General features: G+C 41.9%; 1 protein-coding gene across 2 annotated transcripts in view; it reads right to left on the reverse strand.

Annotated features, from left to right (window-relative positions):
* LOC148012960 (uncharacterized) overlaps window positions 1-13886 on the reverse strand; it is a 40607-nt gene extending 26721 nt beyond the window's left edge. Inside the window, exons 1-4 of one of the 2 annotated variants that reach the window (XM_087668182.1) lie at window positions 13253-13886; window positions 12156-13155; window positions 11722-11922; window positions 11429-11599 (exon numbers count right to left, since the gene is read on the reverse strand). In XM_087668182.1, coding sequence (XP_087524308.1) covers window positions 11429-11599; window positions 11722-11922; window positions 12156-12938 — 1155 coding nt within the window. In that variant the 5' untranslated portion in view covers window positions 12939-13155; window positions 13253-13886. Of the gene's footprint in view, window positions 1-11428; window positions 11600-11721; window positions 11923-12155 lie in introns of both variants that reach the window. The other variant, XM_087668181.1, reaches the window with a different exon arrangement.
* Window positions 13887-19665: the final 5779 nt, after the last annotated feature.

Here is a 19665-nt window from a genome sequence, read left to right on the forward strand (position 1 = left end):
ACCTGGATCTACACCAGTTATGGCTTCACAGAATGATAGATCCCGCAGATTGAAGAGGCCTGGTACTGCTGAGGATGCTGGTGGAGAATGGTTCAAGGACAGCTGGGGAATGGAATAATATACCTCCTGATTATGCTGATGATGATGGCGAATTTTTGAGAGAATTCAAACCAGAAAGAAGCTGTAGTCAAGGGAGGATTGAAGCTCCTTCTTCTCAAATTGTTATCATAGAGGGCATTTATGCTTTAAGTCTGATCGTGCCCCAGAAGACATCATACAACAAGTTTCCGAAACAGTTTATCATATGTATAAAGCTTTCATTGAACCAGACCTGGAAACAGTGCATATCACATGAAGAGCAATTTAGAGAAGTTCTATCCTTCATACACACTGAGACAATAGAAGAGACTTAAGATATATATCTTTTGTCATCAGAGATGGGCAGAGATAATAGGACAAGCTAGGCAGAGTGTTGAGTTTTTGAAAGATCAAGAAGCCATTAGAACGGTGCTGAATATACTTCAGACAAATACAAGTGTTGCAAGCTCCCTTGGATCGCCTTTCCTTACACAAATATCACTTATCTACCTGGATATGCTGAATGTGTACAGGATGTACAGTGAATTCATATCTAGTAACATAGCGACAGAGAGTTTAGACCAGACCTTGACTGGTTCTATACACTTATGGTATTGTCAACTGCACTTTTCAATAAGCCAGCCTTCAAAAACCTTGTATACAATGGTCTAGTTCTTGCTGAGAATGGGAAGGTGTCCTTTTACAACTTGTAAGCTCAGGCTTTCCAGAGTGTGGCCATGAATTGCAAAATCCTTGGCAAATTGTTTGTGAATACATCTATGCTGCTGTGATTTTCAGAACAGAGGGATCAACAATGTGGAACTGATTCAGTTTCTCCTTGAACTTGGATTTCATATTGTTGGGAAGAATTTATTTTTGAAACCTTGTACTTCTCAACTGTGCACGGCTTTGAATAGAAAAGATCTAACACAGGATGATCAATTGATCCATCTATTATCACTGATATCTCTTGTTTTAGAACTGATCTTCTATCTTGAAATTTGTCAAGGTCTTCTGAAGACGCGACTTTGCTTTCAAAAACCCTTCAACAACGTGTGATGAGAGGAGGACCTGAGAAGCTTAGCCTGTTGAACCCAACTCTTCTCCCTGCGCCACTTGACTATCATTGCTTGTGTGTGTTGATATTGTCTATACAGGGTCACAAAATTCATGGTTTATTTATGTACATATTTACGAATCCTTGTCACATCACGAGGATAAAAGCCAATTGTAGAACTCCATATTGTAGTGGAGTGTGGCACACGCATCTAGTACTCGTGGCAGCTTACTCAATACCGATAGATATTTTGCAACATCGAGTAGCATGGAACCTTGTCCAAGTCTACTGGCAACATGTAACTCCTCCTCAGTGAGAACCTTATCCATCAGAGAGTTCTCTTGGCTAGGTTCAGCTACGTCCGTTCCCCGAATGGCAGTTAGCACTCGAAGGGAAGTTGGTGCCACATAGGTTTGGTCTCTTTGAGACCGCCATTTGGCCAATCGCTCCTCTGAGACTGTCATGATCTTGGCTCCTAGTTCGGCCATTGCAACGCGGTTTTCATACCAATGTTGTTCAAATTGACTTCGACTCTCTGATAGTCGCTTTAGTTGCTCTATCTCTAAGAGATTTGGTTGGCAGAGCACATCATTGAATGTTACAGTTAAGCATAGTTCGTCGGCTTCCTCGTCAGAGATGAGTCGCATGCGTTCATACAGGAGCCTATTATAGTGCTCATCAAGATATTCTTGCTCTTCCCAGGATAAGGGAAATGGCAAGTATTCTTCAAGCTGCTCTTTAGGGAATGCGCCCATGTCTGCCAGGACATAGACACGTGCGAACACTTTGAGCTTAGCATCCAACTCGGTTAAGCATTCTGTGACACTTCAGGGCTTGCTCTGTTGCTATCTCATGCAAGGTTCTAGGAGTTTGCTTGGGCTTTAGCGTAGCTGGGGGCTCAGGCCTAGACGAGCAGGTTTGGCCAATGCTAGGATTTCTTATTCTCTCGGAGTTTCCATGTTTCTCCTGAGACTTCGTTATTATGTCATGGTTCTCCTTGGATGTGACTGGTATAGATTTGTCAGCTTGTTGTGGTAGCGTCATATCCACTCTTGATTGGTCAATGCGAGTTCTATTGTCGGTGGATAGAGTGTTGCAAGCAGTCGTTGATGGTAACGACTCCTTTGATTTTTCAGAGCACACGAATGTGTCTGAAGTTTCACCGCTATTAGGAGAGGCATCAATTGGTTTAGTGGTGGATGGACTCGATGCTTTATTTCTCATCTCTCTAGCGCTCTTCGTCTCAATGTTCTTGGGGTCCACAACCACATGCAACTGCTATTGTTTTCGTTGTTTTCTCCTCTTTTTCTTGGTCAGTGAAGGTGTATCTCTCAATGACTCAGGACCCTGGACTAGGTCAACCGTTGATGTGCTTGGTTGGGCCTCAGCATTCTGTTTCTCTAGTGTGTCCTCATGGGACATAGCCAAGGTCTGTTGAATAGCCTCGCTAGGTTGTGGGGGTACAACTACCTCCCTTTTCGGAGAGTCTAGCTCTTCAGCCAATTCCCTTGTGTTTAACTCCTCTAGCCTAGGCTTTAGGCACTTTGGAAGTGCTAGAGTTGTCAAGGAAGTTGGTTGCGACACCTCCTCCACAAGTAAACTACCTAGGATATGTTCTGCAAGGGGCATTGTCACGGCCAAGGGATGTGATTGCTGTGATCCCTGATTGGAAGTAGTACTGGCTAGTCCAATGGGCTGGCTACTCTTGGTGGATTGCGGTGTCAGGTCCCTAGGGCGATCGGAAGTGGTCGTGTCTTTTGTTGCCCTTTGAGCATTCGTCTGTGTAGATCGAGCATGAGTTGATCTAGTCCCATTAGGTTGCACAGGCATATCCTTGGGCCGAGAGCTACAGCTAGTGTCATGTCCCCCCTCTTGGACATTTGGAAGCTTAGATGGAGATAGAGATTGGGAGTGAGTAGCCGCCCTTGACGACCGTTGCTGTGCTTCCTGTGTCCGTTTGGGTGTAGGAGATATAGGACTCTTAGGTGGACTTGGCACTGGCTGAATGATTTGCTCGAGGCTATTGGAAGATAGTGCCATTTGCTTTGTTGAACAATCAGTCTTGCCATGAGCAATGTTGTGCCTATGATGCATGTTATTCTCTCAAGAAATTAAAGGCTTTTTGGGCACTAATGGCTTTTGTGCACGCTTTCCTGCCTCGAGACCTAGAGTTTCTCTTAGATTTCCTCTTGTGCTTTGTTGCTTTTGATGTAATCTGGCCTTCAGCTAATAGAGGTGGTTTAGCAGGGGGTTTTGGTACCCAAATCCATCGGTTACCTGCGTAATATCCTTGAGCACGTAGCAATGCTTTGCATATCCATTGCGGCGTTGTGCTGACCCTCCATCGATGCCTTCGTCTATAAGGCTTGGGCTTCTTTTGGGGTTTTCTATGATATTTATAAGTCCAAAGCCGTCCTTGGCATTGTCCCTTGACCTTCTTATTTCAGCCATGGCCTCACTCACTGGTTCTCGTCGTTCAACCTGTGCTTGTATCAACTCTTCCACGAAGTCCTTGCTCTCGTTAGCAAGCTTGACTGTTATGTCAGTACCTTCCTTGCCTTTTCCTCGAGGTTCGATGAGGTCACCTTTGCTAAAGGTTGTGACTATCCTTACACCCGGTAGTGTCAGATGTATCCTCTGTGCTACATAGTCGACCTCACACTTGATCGCCATTTTAAAGGGTCTTCCTAGGAGGGTTTCCTTACTGTAATTAGCACTATTTGGAGGTACATAAAATAGGATAGGCAAGCTTTCAGTTTCAATTGTTGCAAGGATTCTACAATTCCCTATGAGCGCTTGTGGGTGTCCCCCATAAGGGCTAAGAGTTGCGCTAGTCGGTGGGAGCTCTGGTTGGCCTAGTAGGGTCCACGATTCATAGGTCAAGATATTAAAATCTGCTCCTTCATCAATTAGAGCATCGATAGTATGTTCTCTTTTTGCGGTGAGTTTGACCCTAAGATAAGCAGGTGGTACTATGTCCTCGTCTTCTGGGTCTTGGCTTGTAAATATAAGCCTTCTAACAAATGCCCTTGAGTCCGCAATTGCACGACCAGATGTGGATTCTCCACCGATGTCTTGGGTCGTCTGTGCAGTGCTGCTCAAGGTACATCTCTCATCAAGAGTGTCATGTCTAGTCATCTTCACATTTGTAGCTTGCTGATGTTGCATTTTTCTTTGACTAGACACGGTCTGAACACAATGTCTTTGTGTTCTCATGGTGTGGCCTTTTTTCCCTTGATGGCTAGATTGGCCCATTGAGGTTCTAGGGTCTTTGTTTATCTCTGTTCGGGCATGGGTTTTTGGTTGCTCTTTTGCAAGTGAGAATCCATGCTCGTGTAGAGCCATTACTACACTAGGGTCTAATTTGGAGGGCCTGTCACGGTGCGCATTTTCTCTCCAACATACTTGGGGGAGGTGCGAAGGGGGCAGAGCCCCCTCTGCGGGGGTACGGAGGGGGGGGGGAGCAGTCCCCCCCGGCCCGCAGGGTCGTTACGGTAAACGCCATGTACAATTTGAAGGACCGTCTATAGCCAAATTTTGAACTACTTGCTCTAAATTTCAGCTCAGTGATGGATCTGTGATGTGCATTTAGCTCTATGTAGCCTTTGGGGTCAATCTTGGGGTTTAGATGCGTCAAAATTTGTGTTCTAGATGCCTGTCCAATTTTGACAGTTTTTTGTCCGATTCTCAGATGTCCGATTGTCAGGAGTCCAATTATCAGAATCGGACATCCGATTTGGGTTGGTCCGATCGGCTTAGTGGTCTGATTTTTGTCATGTCCGATTCTGGGAGTCGGATCGAAAAAGTGGTCCGATTTTTCAAAGTGGTCCGATTCTGGGAATCAGATCGGGCAGGGTGGTCCCATTCTAGTAGTCGAACGGTCCGATTCTAGGATCAGTCCGATTTCGAGATTGGTCCGATTTTGGGACTGGTCCGATACTAGGACTGGTCCAATTCTGGGAATGGTCCAATTTTGGGAATCGGATTGTGGTCTGATTTTTGGAGTCGGACAGTTTTCGAAGAGGTCCGATTTTCGGAGTCGAACTATCCGATTCCAGAGATAGGGCAGTCCTATTCTGGGACTCAAATGAACTGGTTTGACTGCGCAGTTGATGGCCCGTGAGTTGCACGCGACGCCTCTAGATTGACGTCTACTTCACTGAATTGTGCCGTGCCACCTAATTAGATGCAAAACCACAGAGGGAAATGCCTGGCGTACCTGAAAATGGTGCGGCGCTCGAATTGGTCAGCACGCTGACGATCTCCCTGCAGGTCTCTCTCTCTCTCTCTCCCTGGCTCTCAAGCTCACTCTCTTCTTAGAGGGTAGGATGTCAAATGTGGCCTTTCCTGGTTCCCTGGGCCTCTTATTGCCCCATCCCAGCCTGCTGTGACCTCAAAGGTTAGTCCCTCATACTCTTCCAGCCTGAAATCTGAATCTGTGCCCCTATTTCCCTATTTCAGCTTGTTATACAACAACAGAAAACCCTACTGTTTTCCTTATTTTTTCCTATCCTAACCTTAACCTAATGCAACAAAAATCAAAACCAGAGATGGAGATGGATTGTCCTACTCTAATATTCAACAACAAATCAAAAACCTACTTGCTAAGGAGATCGAATACCTCTTCAAACTCCCTCGCTTCCTACCTATCTACCTCAAGCACCGGTTTGGGGAAAACCCTACTCCAATGCTCGATTTGAAGTGCGCAAGCGCTCAAGGCTTGAATCTGTTGGTCCCGGCAACGGAACCAAAATGTGGGAGCTTTCGCTCAACCGTCAAGACCCACGGACCGCTTATTGTTCAAGCGTTCCAAGCCGAGCACTAATGGCTACCTCTCACATAGCCGACGCACCATCCATATCTACGGGTGTAGTGAGCTTACCTCCACGCCGATCGAGTTACCTCCTCTTCTGCGCACTCCAGTAGCTCCACGATCCAAGTGCAAGCTTCAAGCAAGCTCGATCCTCAAGCTCCACGCTCCAGCTCCATTGCCATGAGCAAGACAAGAGAAGACAAGACAAGAGAAGAAGAGAGGAGAAGATGGAGAGCTTTTCCTCCCCGGGTCCCTCACCCTCACACACTCACTCCCTCACACTCTCGTACTCCCTCTCTCAAGCAAGCAAGAAGAAGAAGAAGAAGAAGAAGAAGAAGAGGAGAGCCACTTTTGGCCACACACAAGAATGAGCTTCTCATTCACTTTTCAACTTTATATACAAAACCCTAAATCCCTTTTGGGCGGTCATTCCCTTATCCCCTTTTTTACATGGCCAGCCGTGGCCTAGGCTTTTTTTCCCATTGTCCTTCTATCTTCCTAGCTTCCTTTCCACCGCCCGTCTACATTTACAAATTGCACGGGTGAAAGCCCGACGCTCCTTGAATTAAACCATGATGCGCTTGTGCTCTTTTACTAAAGTATTGACTTGCGCTTTTCCTTGTGTGCCTTTCTCCCTTATTTAGGATTTTTCTTCTTGTGCGCCTTTGTCTTCTGTTTGTCTTTGCCTTGGCCTTTGTCTTTTGCTTTAGCTTTTCCAGATTTCCCACCTTCGTTCGTTTGAGGGTTAACACAATGTTTTTTTATGTTACCTTTATATGATGAGTTTCATACCTAACAACACCTGAAGAAAAAGGATGATCATCTCAGACTATACTTCTACAAGAACTGGGCTATATTTATCCAGGGTCGTGATACCATGTTATCTAGTAAACTTCTCATCCATGAAACATACAAAGGCTCTAGAATACAAAAGTGCTTTAAGATCTAGGTGTTGATGTGGTATTTCAACTCTTGTCAAAACGTAAAGCTTGAAGTAGCCTCAATAGACAAGGAGGGGCCTTCTAAGAGTAATTGATTTTCATCTAGCCACATGGTCCCTACTATGGTTGGATATGTTTTCTAGAAATGAAAGCACAATAGAGCTTCGTATATGTAGTCTTTTGTTAGAATTATATTAAACAATATACCCATGTCCTCCACAATACCAATGTAATCCTTGAGAATGGCATTGTTACTTTTCTTAATCTGGCAATGGCTTGAATCATGTTGAATTAATCAACATAGACTCGATATTGCTTTCTTATTTTCCTTGGGAAGTCATTGTTGTTATGGCATCTAAACTTAATGAAGCCCCATGACACTTCTCTTGACCTTTGTCTATTGCTTCAGAAATGAAGTTAATGTGTGAACCTTTGGTATTGTCAATAAAAGATATTGCATCATCATTCTATCCCCAATGAAATTGGCTGATAAAATAATTGTCATGCCAAGTCAAATCATAAGTAAGTTGCTCGAATTCAAATACTTTAAGTGATTATGGTCTAGATCCTTCATGTAGACTTCTTATTTTTGTCTCGAAAACTCTAGCTCTATCAGTATCTTTGAAGGTAGCTAAGAATTCTCAAAGAAAACCTTTGAAATCATAAAGTGGAGGAGATTCTTTCTCAAGTAAAGGTACGAACAAGGAGAGGGTTGTACCTGAGAGGAGTGTTCTGATAAGCCCCGTTTGAGAAGCATCATTAGGATAGCATTCATGTTACATGTGGATGAGCAACTGCATCTACCATAAAAATGTTTGAACTTTGATCTTGTTCCATTGAACTTTTTAAGTAGGTTAACCTTTAGCTCCTTATAACTAGGAGAGCGGCTACAAGATGTTGAAAGGCCTTCTTGATGTAAACTTGTCTCTCAGAGTTCTTGGAGTTGATCTTAAAGTTGTATGGCAAACCCCAAAGCTTGAAGTTTCTTCGCTTATGATCGCGCATTACTCTCATGAAGTTCTTGAATATTTTGTAAAGTGGTGATGATATTTTCCATCATCGTATCTATCCTAACTAGGTAAGATCAAGTATGCAACCTTGCCAAATTGTTGTAAGGGTGACAAGAACTTAGCAAGGATGAGTATTGTTGCCTCACAAGTTACAGGATAAAAACTTTAAGAAAAAAAAGAACTTATTTCTTCATTACAAAAGAATGAAATACAAAAATATATTTATTGATATAAGGTTTATACAAGACAAGCCCTTGATACAAAACTAAAGTAAAGACAAACAAGACAAGACAAGAACTAGAGATACATGACTTGAATTGGAACTAGAGAGGACTTAACTCTGGAGAGTCTCATAATCGAGGGCTTGTAGCCCAAGACCTTTATTTATACTAGAGGCATGGAGGTTAGCAAGAAGCTTCTAGATGATGACATCGTTGGCGACATAAGCATTGCTGACATACTCAGTGACATAAGCAATGCCATCTAAGGGAACTTCTAGAACTTTCTTGAAATCTTCTAGAACTTTCTCGAATCTTTTAGAAGTTTTTAGAAGATACTAGTTTTGATATCCATGACATCGACAATCTTCACAATGGTCCTCACGGTCACAACTATGTGAATGCGATCTTCTCCATCTCAATCATCACTTTGATGGTCCTCACAATCCTGACCCACTCAATCCTCCCTTATATTAAACTAGAAGCTTCTAGGATGACATCATTGATGACATAAGCGACAACATAAGCAATGCCATCCAAGCAAACTTTCTAGAACTTTCTTAAATCTTTAGAAGTTTCTACAAAGATACTAGTTTTGGTAATCCATGACATCCATGATCTTCACAATGGTACTCACGCTTACGACTGTGTGAACACGTCTTCTCCATCTCGGTCATCACATTGATGGTCCCCGGAATCCCTAACCACTCAATCCTCCCTATTATAACTAGTTTGCCATCTGCATCTTTGGAGAATCCTGCCCAAAGAAGTAAAAAACGCTATTGCTATTGACGAAGAGAACCTGGACGATGATGCCACCAGCCTGCTCGAAGCCCATCAGTCTGTTGGTGTGCTGGAGTGTCAAAACGCAGCTGTGGAGAGTGAATTGCTGCAAAACGCAAAGTATGGCCTTGCTGGGACGGGAGACGCAAGCTGATAACAGCCAGAGACTGGTTCACAAAGCCAGCTAGAAATGGGCCATCTTTGACAGACAGCAGTTGGTATCACCTCACCGGCATCCGGGCTGGAGAGAGGATGTCCCCCGGCTGAATAACTGCCTCCCAGCTCTCAGGGCGGACCGACTGCTGCAGAAAATGCAGCCTAGGCTGATGTCGCCAGCATTGGATAGCGGTCACCTGGCTGAGAAAACGACGGCCTGCTGTAAAACACAGCTGCGGTAGGGATCGCCTGTAGAAAACGTAGCCATGGGAGTCGACGTCCTGCTGAAAAATGCCTTGGTTCGGCTAGGAAGCATGCCGCCTTGCACAATCAGACAAAGAAAATGTAGACTGCAGCAGTTGCTGACGACTGCCAACAGTTGATGCATAGACAAACGCTCCTCTTCAATCCACTCTTGCTCCCACCCAAGGCGAATGATACTATGCGAGCCAATGCAAAGGAAAGTGAATGTCATGGAGTGAATAGAGAAGAAGGAGAATGAAAGAAACCTATGAGAAAGAAGAAACAATTTGACAAAAGACCACCGCACTCCGTCTCCGCCACCATCTATGGCGCTGTCATCATTTTCCAGCTTGATCTGGTGCCCTCACAGATGATTTGGGCTGTGTCAAGGGACTGATCGGTCCATTATTGTATTCAGCATTCTTTCCAAAGTCGGTGGCACTGCAGATTTCTCTTTCTCTCTTCTCCTTGTCTCTCCGTGTTCGTGTTCCTCTTCAATTGCACACTCTCACACTCTAGCCCTCAACATTTTGGGATCATTCTCCTGCCTCCGTCTAGCACCTTCACTGACACTCCATGTTGAGTGTAGGGGCTGACAGTTGCGTGCTTGTGCCTTTGGTTTTCTGTCAGTTTTATTCCTTTGTTTCCACTGCATTCCTCCTCTTCATCTTCTCATCTCACTCTTTGTTCATGTTCCTCTTCATTGCGTGCGCACTCTCACATGACCGGCAAACCATTTCATTAGACCTTATCGAAGCCTTCTCCAGTCAGCAAACTTTTACCCTTTTGCTGTTACAAGCCATCCGCAGACAATCTCATTTTTGCTATCTTGCCCCTAGAGACCTTCCCATAGACTTTTTCAGCCAACAAGCGTCTGCCTTTTTGCTGCTACAGTTGGTTCCATCAGCAAACAGTTTCGTTTTTGCTATTCTTGCCCTTGGAGGTCATCCTCATCATCCACCACAGCTATGGAGGACTGCATCTGGATCCTTCACTACTGTCCACCTTTATTCAATGTCTTCTTCAACACCCCCCTACCTGGAGATTGTTTTTTTTTTCCTCCATGGTGTAGATTCCTTCCAAGGTGTTGCCACTTGATCAGCCAGGACAATGTAGTCATCAGGGGTCACTCCATAAATGTGAGATTCCATCCTCATGCCTCAGCCCTAGTCCTAGAGACACATAGGCCAGGGGCTCCATTGTACACGATCCACCATTTCATTCGTACTGTAAGTTTCTAAGCTCATTCACTATCATTGTTTATTCGTATAGCCTATTATCTCAACTGCAGACCCTATGATCGCTTGTTTATATGGTATTAGAGTCGTCATAGGGTCTCCGTGTGCTTTGTTTATAATTCGATGCCTGATGTAGTAGTTTCTTGGATGGTCCATGTGGATGGATCCTTGGAAAGTATTAACTCATAGTTCATTGGACAAGCTATGGATGGATCATCTAGACAGGCAAATCCTAGCAATGCCTGTAGATGGATCACTTGGGAAGTAGTTCATTGGACAAGTGGTATAGAGTTGGACTGTGTGGTGACTTATGGCCAAGTTGAACTTGAGCTTGAGGTATCTAAGTTTAGAGCTGAACTTGAACTTGAGGTATTCAAGTTAGACTTGGATATCAGATCAGGTTTGACCTGAATGAGCTTAAAGATGCTGAAGGGGAGCTTAAAGATGGTGAAGGGGAGCTTCTCAACTGCATTTTGCATTAATTCCATCTGTCTTCAGATTAGTCTAGATGTTTGATAATTTATCTGTCTGTGCCCTCTTTGGTTCTGCATAAATCATTAATAACCTTTATTGAGATGAGACACTAAGCTGCCTTGGAACTTCACCTAGGTACAAGGGGATTCTGAAGCTTAACTAAGTACACTAAAGGATTCAGGTCTAACAAATGAAATTCTTCAAATTTGTTTACCCCAAATATCGTAGGCTATGAGCTTACTTTGTAATGTGACTAGGCTGAATTGACTCCCCAAGGTAAGTGCTGAGCTCTTACTGCTGCTTATCTTAACTATGAGCTTGAACATCAATGCCCAAAATTGTTATTTTTGTGGAAACAGTTCATCAGTCATGCATGAATGTTTAAATATGAGGGCAAAGATGCTAATAAGGTAATACCTTGACTATTAAAGTGTTCAGAATACGATCGTTTACTGATGTGAGATTGGCATTGATAATCTCTAGGTCCAAAGCCTCCAGTGCCCTTGTCAACTGAACAAAAGCCCCTGGTCCTCTTTTGCCATGAATTCGAAGATGATAAGTTTGCTCCTCCATTTGAGAAACCTCAAACTAAGCAGAGAGAAAGAGGTAGAGAGAGGGAGAAGTCAGATGAACTCATGCACATTGAAAGAAGTTCTACATTTGAACCACACAGAATTCATACAAGGAGAAAAAGGTCACCCTAGTCCTACCTCCAGGAGTTTGTGCTCGGGCATATTCAAGCCAAGTTCACTCCCATTACTTGGAGCTATGCCAGGTACAGTTGGGGACCCATCTTGCAAAGCATCCTTGTCTGATTGAAGAATACTAATTTCAGCTTTTATATCCTCCACCTGCTTCTGGAGATCTCTAACGTAGCCAATAGCATCACCAACGATAGAAGCCTTGTCCATCTACACACATGGTTCACTATTTGTTGGAAAAAATGGGAGAGGAAAGCACATGACATTTCACTCAATGTGATCCAAAAATGGTATTGGAGTCTGCAACCTGTGAATGATTATGATGAGACAGTCTAGGACTATCTTCAGGTTCATCATTTGCATATTGGAAAAAATCAAAACAGAGTGCATTTTGTTGTTAACAGTTAAGCAAGTTCTTCCCGATACAGCTGAGCAGAGAGTACCTTGCTTATTTTGGGAACAATGGCCCGTAAGGAGTATAGCCGTTCATTGAGTTTTTTCCTCCTCTTCCTCTCAGAGACGAGATTCTTCGACACGTGATTCTCGTCATCGGGACTGAGCTTACCTCCTCCATCATCATCCATGGCATCACTGTTGCCAGATGAATCAATTTGTTTCACGTCATTTGCAGATTTGGACCGCCCAAGTCGCCTTACTTTAGCAGACTGTGGATGTGCTGAGGAAGCAGCTTTTTGCTCGGCAGAAGAGGAAGCTAATGTAAGCATTTCAGCATTTGCAGCAGCCCCATCCTGTTGTTTCTTCTTATTGCACCAGCTTAGCTTGGCTTGGGGTACTTTCGCAGTGGATGAATGAATCCCACCCAATGCTGCTTGAGGAAACAAATCTTTGTGTTCAGTTGACGGATCCTCGGGAGCTTTCCAAGAAGGATAATTCTGCTCCAGGGGCAGGTTCCACTTGTCAGAATGCTCTAATAGTCTTGACAACTCATCACAGTCAATTCCTTGTGAAGTTGCGCCAATGCCAGATAAAAGCATTTCATGGTGAGTGGTAGTTAGCATAGTGGGGAGCTCCAGATCCTCTGGTGAAACGGTGGCAGGGGAAAACACCACCGGCACTGAGCATGGGATGTTGCTGTCCACTGTAGTCTGCATACTTTGAAACAGTTTAATGCTTACATCTGCACTCAACAAGGGATGCAAAATGCGAATAGATTCAAGGAACTTGTCACTTGAAGCCGAGTCATCTGCAAAATCTAACTCAGCCATGCTGATTGCTGCAATGGACCACCCCAACAGCTGTAAGGATTAGTCCTGTGATTGCTCTAAGGTGAACCGTAGCGAGTGATCAGACAAGAGACTATAGGATGAGCCCCAAGAGTGATGCAATCAACTTGAATTAATGATTGTCAATGAGTCTGAATCTTGTCAAAAGAAGTGTAAGGAAACATCTTCTTCTGGAGGAAGCAGCAATATATAAATTTGCCTGATATCAGTTCAGTTCATTAATGTCAGCACGCCATTCAAAATTGGGCTTGCTGTTTGTTAAATGGCATGTTGCTGTTCAGTTGTATTGAGCTTACCAAGGCTCAAGCTGGAGAGATGGTAGAATTGGCTGCTGGTTGGACTGAGCCTATGATGGCAATTGCACTTGGATGCTTGGATTGAGCCTATGGCAATGGCACTGGCACTGATGTCGAAGAGACGGCTTTGAATTGCAAAAAATAATGTATGGCCATTGGTCCTGATGACAAGGGCTCACCGAAGGACTTGGAAACCATAAGAGGTGCGATCCTTGAACTCAATTGAGACTTATATTGGTACTATTTGTGGAAGCAGATCAGGGCTGGCTGATGGTAAGATGGAACTGCAAACACAGAGTGGAAGTAGAGGGCTGGCTGATGGTAAGATGGAGCTGCAAACACAGAGTGGAAACGAGTTTACATGCATGGCTGGAACAAGGCGTTATCTGGATTACCAGAGCTTTTGTTGGGTTGTCAATGTGAGTTAGTGTGTCAAGAGAGACCCATTTGGAGAAGCTAAAGGAAGAAACAATGGAGAGTGTTGTTCATGGAGGGCTTGGTAAAAGAAGCTGGGTATTGGGTTGACGAGGGAGACTGTGCTGTCTTGTGCATGCAGGCACACGATACAGGCCACAGCAATATGCCAAAGATACTCTACTCCCGAGAGAGCGCGCGCGCGCGCGCGAGAGAGAGAGAGAGAGAGAGAGAGAGAGAGAGAGAGTGACAGAGATTACGGAAAAAGAGAGAGAGAGAGAGAGAGAGAGAGAGAGAGAGAGAGAGAGATTTGTTGTGAATGCGTTTTACCGTCCCGGGAAAGGGCTAAAAGTGCACATTACCGCCGAGTCCCGACCGGTCCACAAAGAAGGCTTTATTTATACTCTTTTAAGAAAGTGCTAACAGTTCATTACCCTTCACAAAGGGTGTTTTACTCTTTCAAGAAAGTATTACTCATATAAATGGGAAGAGATGTAGCAAAATGGTTAATCAGCCCTTCCAATCTGTTCAAATAGAAAGGGGGGCTACTCCAATAAGGCCTCCCAAAACTCACAATTGGGTAACCCTTCAAATTTGATTGCTTGGAACTTCACCCTACATGTAGTGGCGTTTCTCTCGTTGTGTTTGGATTTTTGACGAGCAACCTTAGAATGGTGCCACACCCAAGCACTCTACCTGTCTTTCAGGAATCTATTAAGTAAAGATGGTTGCATGTCCAAGAGGCAAAAATAACATGCTACATTTTGCTCATTTCCATAAAGTTCAGTTAGAGCTAGGCATGGTACCACTCTTACTCTTCAAAGCAAAGGAAAAGGACCACAAGCTCACAAATTTTGCGAACAAAAATGCATATGGTATGTGTGTATGATTTCCATCAAATTGACCCTTGTAATGAAATAAGAAAGAAGATGCTTGGAGAGGTGAAGTGGGTAGGTCCCACTGATTGAAGGGGGGACTTCTCATTGACCAAAAGTTTGTTGTGGGGATACTTAGTGCTAGTCCTACATGTTAGCCCTCTATCAACCAAAGTTGTGCATGGCACTAGCTAAGAAAGGTATTCAACAATGGAATGATGTCATGAACTTGCATGCTCAAATTTGAAAACAGAGAAAATGTTTACTAACCAAGAAGCTAAATGGCTTGGCCTCAATCTCTCTTCCTCTTGAAGGTATTGAATTGACCAACGTCCCTAGTGGTGAATGAACACCATGTGACCAAGTTCTTGGAAAGTGAATTAGGAAGGAGGGTGTTGCAACAAAAAGAAAGGGCTACAAAACACACCATCACTCAGACTTAACTTTGTGGAGTGGTGGATTTTAACTTGTTAGAGAGCCGATGAGATTGTCGGGCATCTCTTATGGGAGTTTGAAAGACAAAGCAATTGTGGATAAAAGTTAGAGGGTGGGTAAAGGGCCATTGGCTTTGTCGACATGTTTGGGTTGAGATTGGTCATGTTTTGGAGAAGAACATTGTCTAGACAAAGAGACTCTCAAGGCATGGAATTTAATTTGATTTGTGCTAATAAGACACTTTTGGGCCTTTAGGAATGCCAAGCCATTTAGGACAATGCTTGCTATTAGGGTCTTTAGTGAGTCCTTTAAACCTACAATTCTATGTGTGTTGAAGGGGGCTAGGAAGTTTGCTCAAGTCTACAAAGTTTTTGCCAATTCCTTTTGCAACAAGAGTTGCTAGGGTTCTTTCATCTTGGATGATGTACAAACTTACTTTACTTTCATAATGCAAGCTATGCAGTTTTTCAGAAAATGGAAGACAACGCTAAAAAGAAGAGGTGAATATAGTGTTAGTGGAATTAGTATAGAAACCTTTAACCTTTTATGATTTGCAAGTATTTTTACTTAGCCTTTGCTAGTTTTGCCAAATGACAAAAAAAGAGTTGTGGTACTTATCAAAGGTCCCAATTGCTTTAACTTGAGTTTGATATGACACAAATTTGCAAGCTTTCTAGAAGTATCTTTGTGTTGTACTAGTATGATTACACCCCTTCCCTTTGGACACTAACTCCCACTAACATACTAGTGAATCTAAACTTGGTGTCTTGATTGCAAGTCTCACATGTCTCAAATAGAGCAATTATTGCTTACCTTTGGTGGGGCAGAATGTTTCCTTTGTAGGACACTCATTAACTTTACATATAGGAAAGAAAGAAAAGTGGAAATATCTCATCCTTTCTTTACTCAAAACATAAAAAGGGGCATATTGATATATATTGAAGGTGAAAAGTAGGCAAATTTTTTTAGCTAGGTTTATGTCACATTCTTGGATCTACATTATAATACTACCTTGATTTGTATTTATAGCCACGATTTGTGCATTCAATGGGGAATCACTCTAGGAATTACATGATTGTTAGAAGATTAAAACATTTTTAAATTCAGATTCACATGAAGATAATTCAATCTTGCAATGCTCCAAAGATCATTCAAGCATCTACTCTTGCAATTAATATTTCAAGGTAAAGGAGGTGGTGAAAAGGTAACAATAGATGTGCTTAGCAAAATCTCTCTCTCTCTCTCTCTCTCTCTCTCTCTCTCTCTCTCTCTCTCTCTCTCTCTCTCTAGATATAAGCATCTTCAAAAATTCCCAATAAGATTGAACTTAGTAGATACCATGATTGTGTTCAGATCCTTTGATCATAGCCACATGTGGGTTCTTTGGATAGGAGTGATGCCTCTCTCTCAAGATAGAAGCATCTTCAAAAATTCCCAATAAGATTGGACTTAGTATATACAATCATGAATGTGTTGTGATCCCTCCATCATTACCATGTGTGGGAGCTTTTAGACAGGAGTGCTAGACACTTTAGTACAACCACTTAGCTTCACACACACACACACACACACACACATTCTCTCTCTCTCTCTCTCTCTCTCTCTCTCTATATATATATATATATATATATATAAGCATCTTCAAAAATTCCCAATAAGATTGAACTTAGTAGATACCATGATTGTGTTCAGATCCTTTGATCATAGCCGCATGTGGGTTCTTCGGATAGGAGTGATGCCTCTCTCTCAAGATATAAGCATCTTCAAAAATTCCCAATAAGATTGGACTTAGTATATACAATCATGAATGTGTTGTGATCCCTCCATCATTACCATGTGTGGGAGCTTTAGACAGGAGTGCTAGACACTTTAGTACAACCACTTAACTTCACACACACACACACACACACACATTCTCTCTCTCTCTCTCTCTCTCTCTCTCTCTCTCTCTCTCTCTCTCTCTCTCTCTCTCTCTCTTTGTGGTACAACCATATAGCTTCCACCTTTTCCATTGCAAGTTTGAATCCATAGCTACCTATGTTATGTTTTATTTTGCACATCCTTAGTGTGGTGTTAAAACATGCAAACCCAAATCAATGGTCTATACTATGGATCAATTGTGATAGAGGATAATGATTGAGGACTTAGTCATGCAAACTAAATTTCACACATAATTCATTGAAATCATATTTCTAATCATAAGAGTTTTCATAAGATCACCTCTAGAATGAGATGATTATTGTTTCTTACACACATGAATGCACGTACACATGCACATGTATGCACATGCATGCACTCATATAGTGTGTGAAAATGCATGTGATACACATCACATGTACATGCATGTGCATGTGTGTGTGTTAACATAAGCTAGCTAAGTAAAACCATAGTTGAAGCTATTGTCAATTGAATTGTGATACCCTTGCATTGGAGCCAAACTTCTCTTTCTTGTCTTGCCACAAGGTCAAAGATCTTAAGGAGTAGTCAATTACTGTAGACAAGATTTTGCTAAAAAATTAACTTATGTAGGTTGTTCTCAATGGTCTTCTTGATTCCTATTAGAGTTTTGTATCTATTCTTCATTTGATGATGAAAAGAAATCCAAATTCTTTCTCATTTGATGAGTTAGTTTCTATTTTGTTGAAAGAAGAACAATCTAGGTAAAACATGTCCACTATGCATGTTGTGGATCAAACTTTTGTGGCTAGTCAGAAAGGTAAAGGAAAAGTTTCATGTTCTACTAGGAAGTAGAAATCTATGAATGATGTTTAGACAAAAAAAGGGTGGCAAAGATGAGGAAAAAAAGAATGATATTTTACAAGTATTGTAAGGGAAAATATCATGTCATTAAGAATTATCCTAAATTAGCTACAAAAGAGGCTGACATGGCTGTTGTGCAAATAACTCTCCTTCTAAGTCAAAATCTACAAATATTGTGTAGGATACAAAGTGGGCATTTTGTGCACAATATAATTATGACCCTTCTTTGCATGATTCTTACATGTATGTTGTGGATTTCGATGTATGGTACTTTGATAGTGGTGCCATAAAGCATATTACTTCTCTATGTAATATGTTCACTTCTCTTGAGCTTGCCTTTAATGGAAGTACAATTACGTGTACCAATAACTCCTCTCATCCCATAAATGGAGTTAGAAAATCTATGGTAATTGTTATAAATGGTAGTACATTCACACTTACACATGCTTTGTACATACTAGAGATAAATACAAATTTGCAATCAATTTTTGCACTTGCCAAGATTGGCTTGATTGTGAAGTTTGTTGATGTGACATATGTATAATTTACTATCTCTCTTGTGGTGATACGATTATTAACAGTTGGTTCACTATGTTGTGGGCCCTACAAGCTCAATCATTAAGGTAAATGTGTGGAAGATGTGGTATGATAGATGTAAATTCACTGCCATTTCAGATACAAAACTTTGGCATGCACATTTTGGTCATCAAAATCTTGCTAGTTTATTGTGCCCACATAAATCTAATGTGGTGTCTTCATTGCTCACTTTTGAGGCACCTAAAAAAGACATTTGTAAAGGCTACATATTGGGCAAAATGTAGCAATGTTCATTTCCAAAAGATGGTTGAATGAGGGTTGTTCACAAACTATAACTAGTACACAATGATGTTTGTAGTCTAATGCAAACAGTCTTTTCGAAAAACTACCTGTACTTTGCAACTTTCATTGATAACTATTCCATACATTAATATATTAATTAAAACTTAATTTTGAATTATTTTTATGCCTCGAACAGTTTTTCAGTATGGCTGAAAATTTATCAAGATGTAAAGTGGATACTCTTCTATCATATTGAGAGGGGAAGTATATGCCTAAGGATTTTAATACATGTGTGGCTAAACGTGGGATAAAATACCGATGTATAATGCCTAATACACCACAACAAAATGGTGTAGTTGGGAGGAAAAACAAGTAACTCATGGCATGATACATGGTTAAGAGTCAACCTTTGCCATATAGTTTCTAGCTTGAAGATATTTTATGTGTAGCCTATGTATATATATCTAGTCACCTTTTAGGGCATACTTAGTAGTAACTCTTCTCTTTTGATACCTCTCAACACACTTTGAGTTGAGCTCTCTCAAGCTTCTTGTTCTCCAAGCTATGTACTTGCATTCCTGCAATTCTAAATCCAATAATTGGTATCATACTAGCTTCAAACCTCTTGGATAGAGTCATTAACATCCTCTACTTGATTTCCTCGGATTGGGATGAGATTTGATGAGCTTTGTCAAGTCCTTTATTCGATCTCATTTTGGCCTAGTTTGCTACAGCTAGTACTGTGTATATGCTATTTCGTCCTTTCATGCATAGTTTTTAATATCAATCATTTCTATTGGTAAAAGAACTTTTAGTCTCCTTTATATTGTATTACATAGTACATGTTGGTTTTGTGGATATTCTCCTCTATATAGGCAATTTTCACATCAAGGATAATCACTAGCCATGATAAAAAACAATGATGTATTTTATATATTGATTGTTGAGGATAAGTTTGATGGAACCATCTGTCGTGGGATTATATGATGTGTCATGCATTAGTTGTAAAGGGGCTTTGGAACATTGTACATGGAATTGAAAGACATCTCAATGGTGTTTTAGAAGCTACAAGTATAGCATAAGCAATAGAAATAGGTGATGTTGAGGATG

Source organism: Lygodium microphyllum, chromosome 26 (genome assembly GCF_053477565.2).
Source record: "Lygodium microphyllum isolate KBCC chromosome 26, Lygodium_microphyllum_v1.1.10, whole genome shotgun sequence".
NCBI classification, from domain to species: domain Eukaryota; kingdom Viridiplantae; phylum Streptophyta; class Polypodiopsida; order Schizaeales; family Lygodiaceae; genus Lygodium; species Lygodium microphyllum.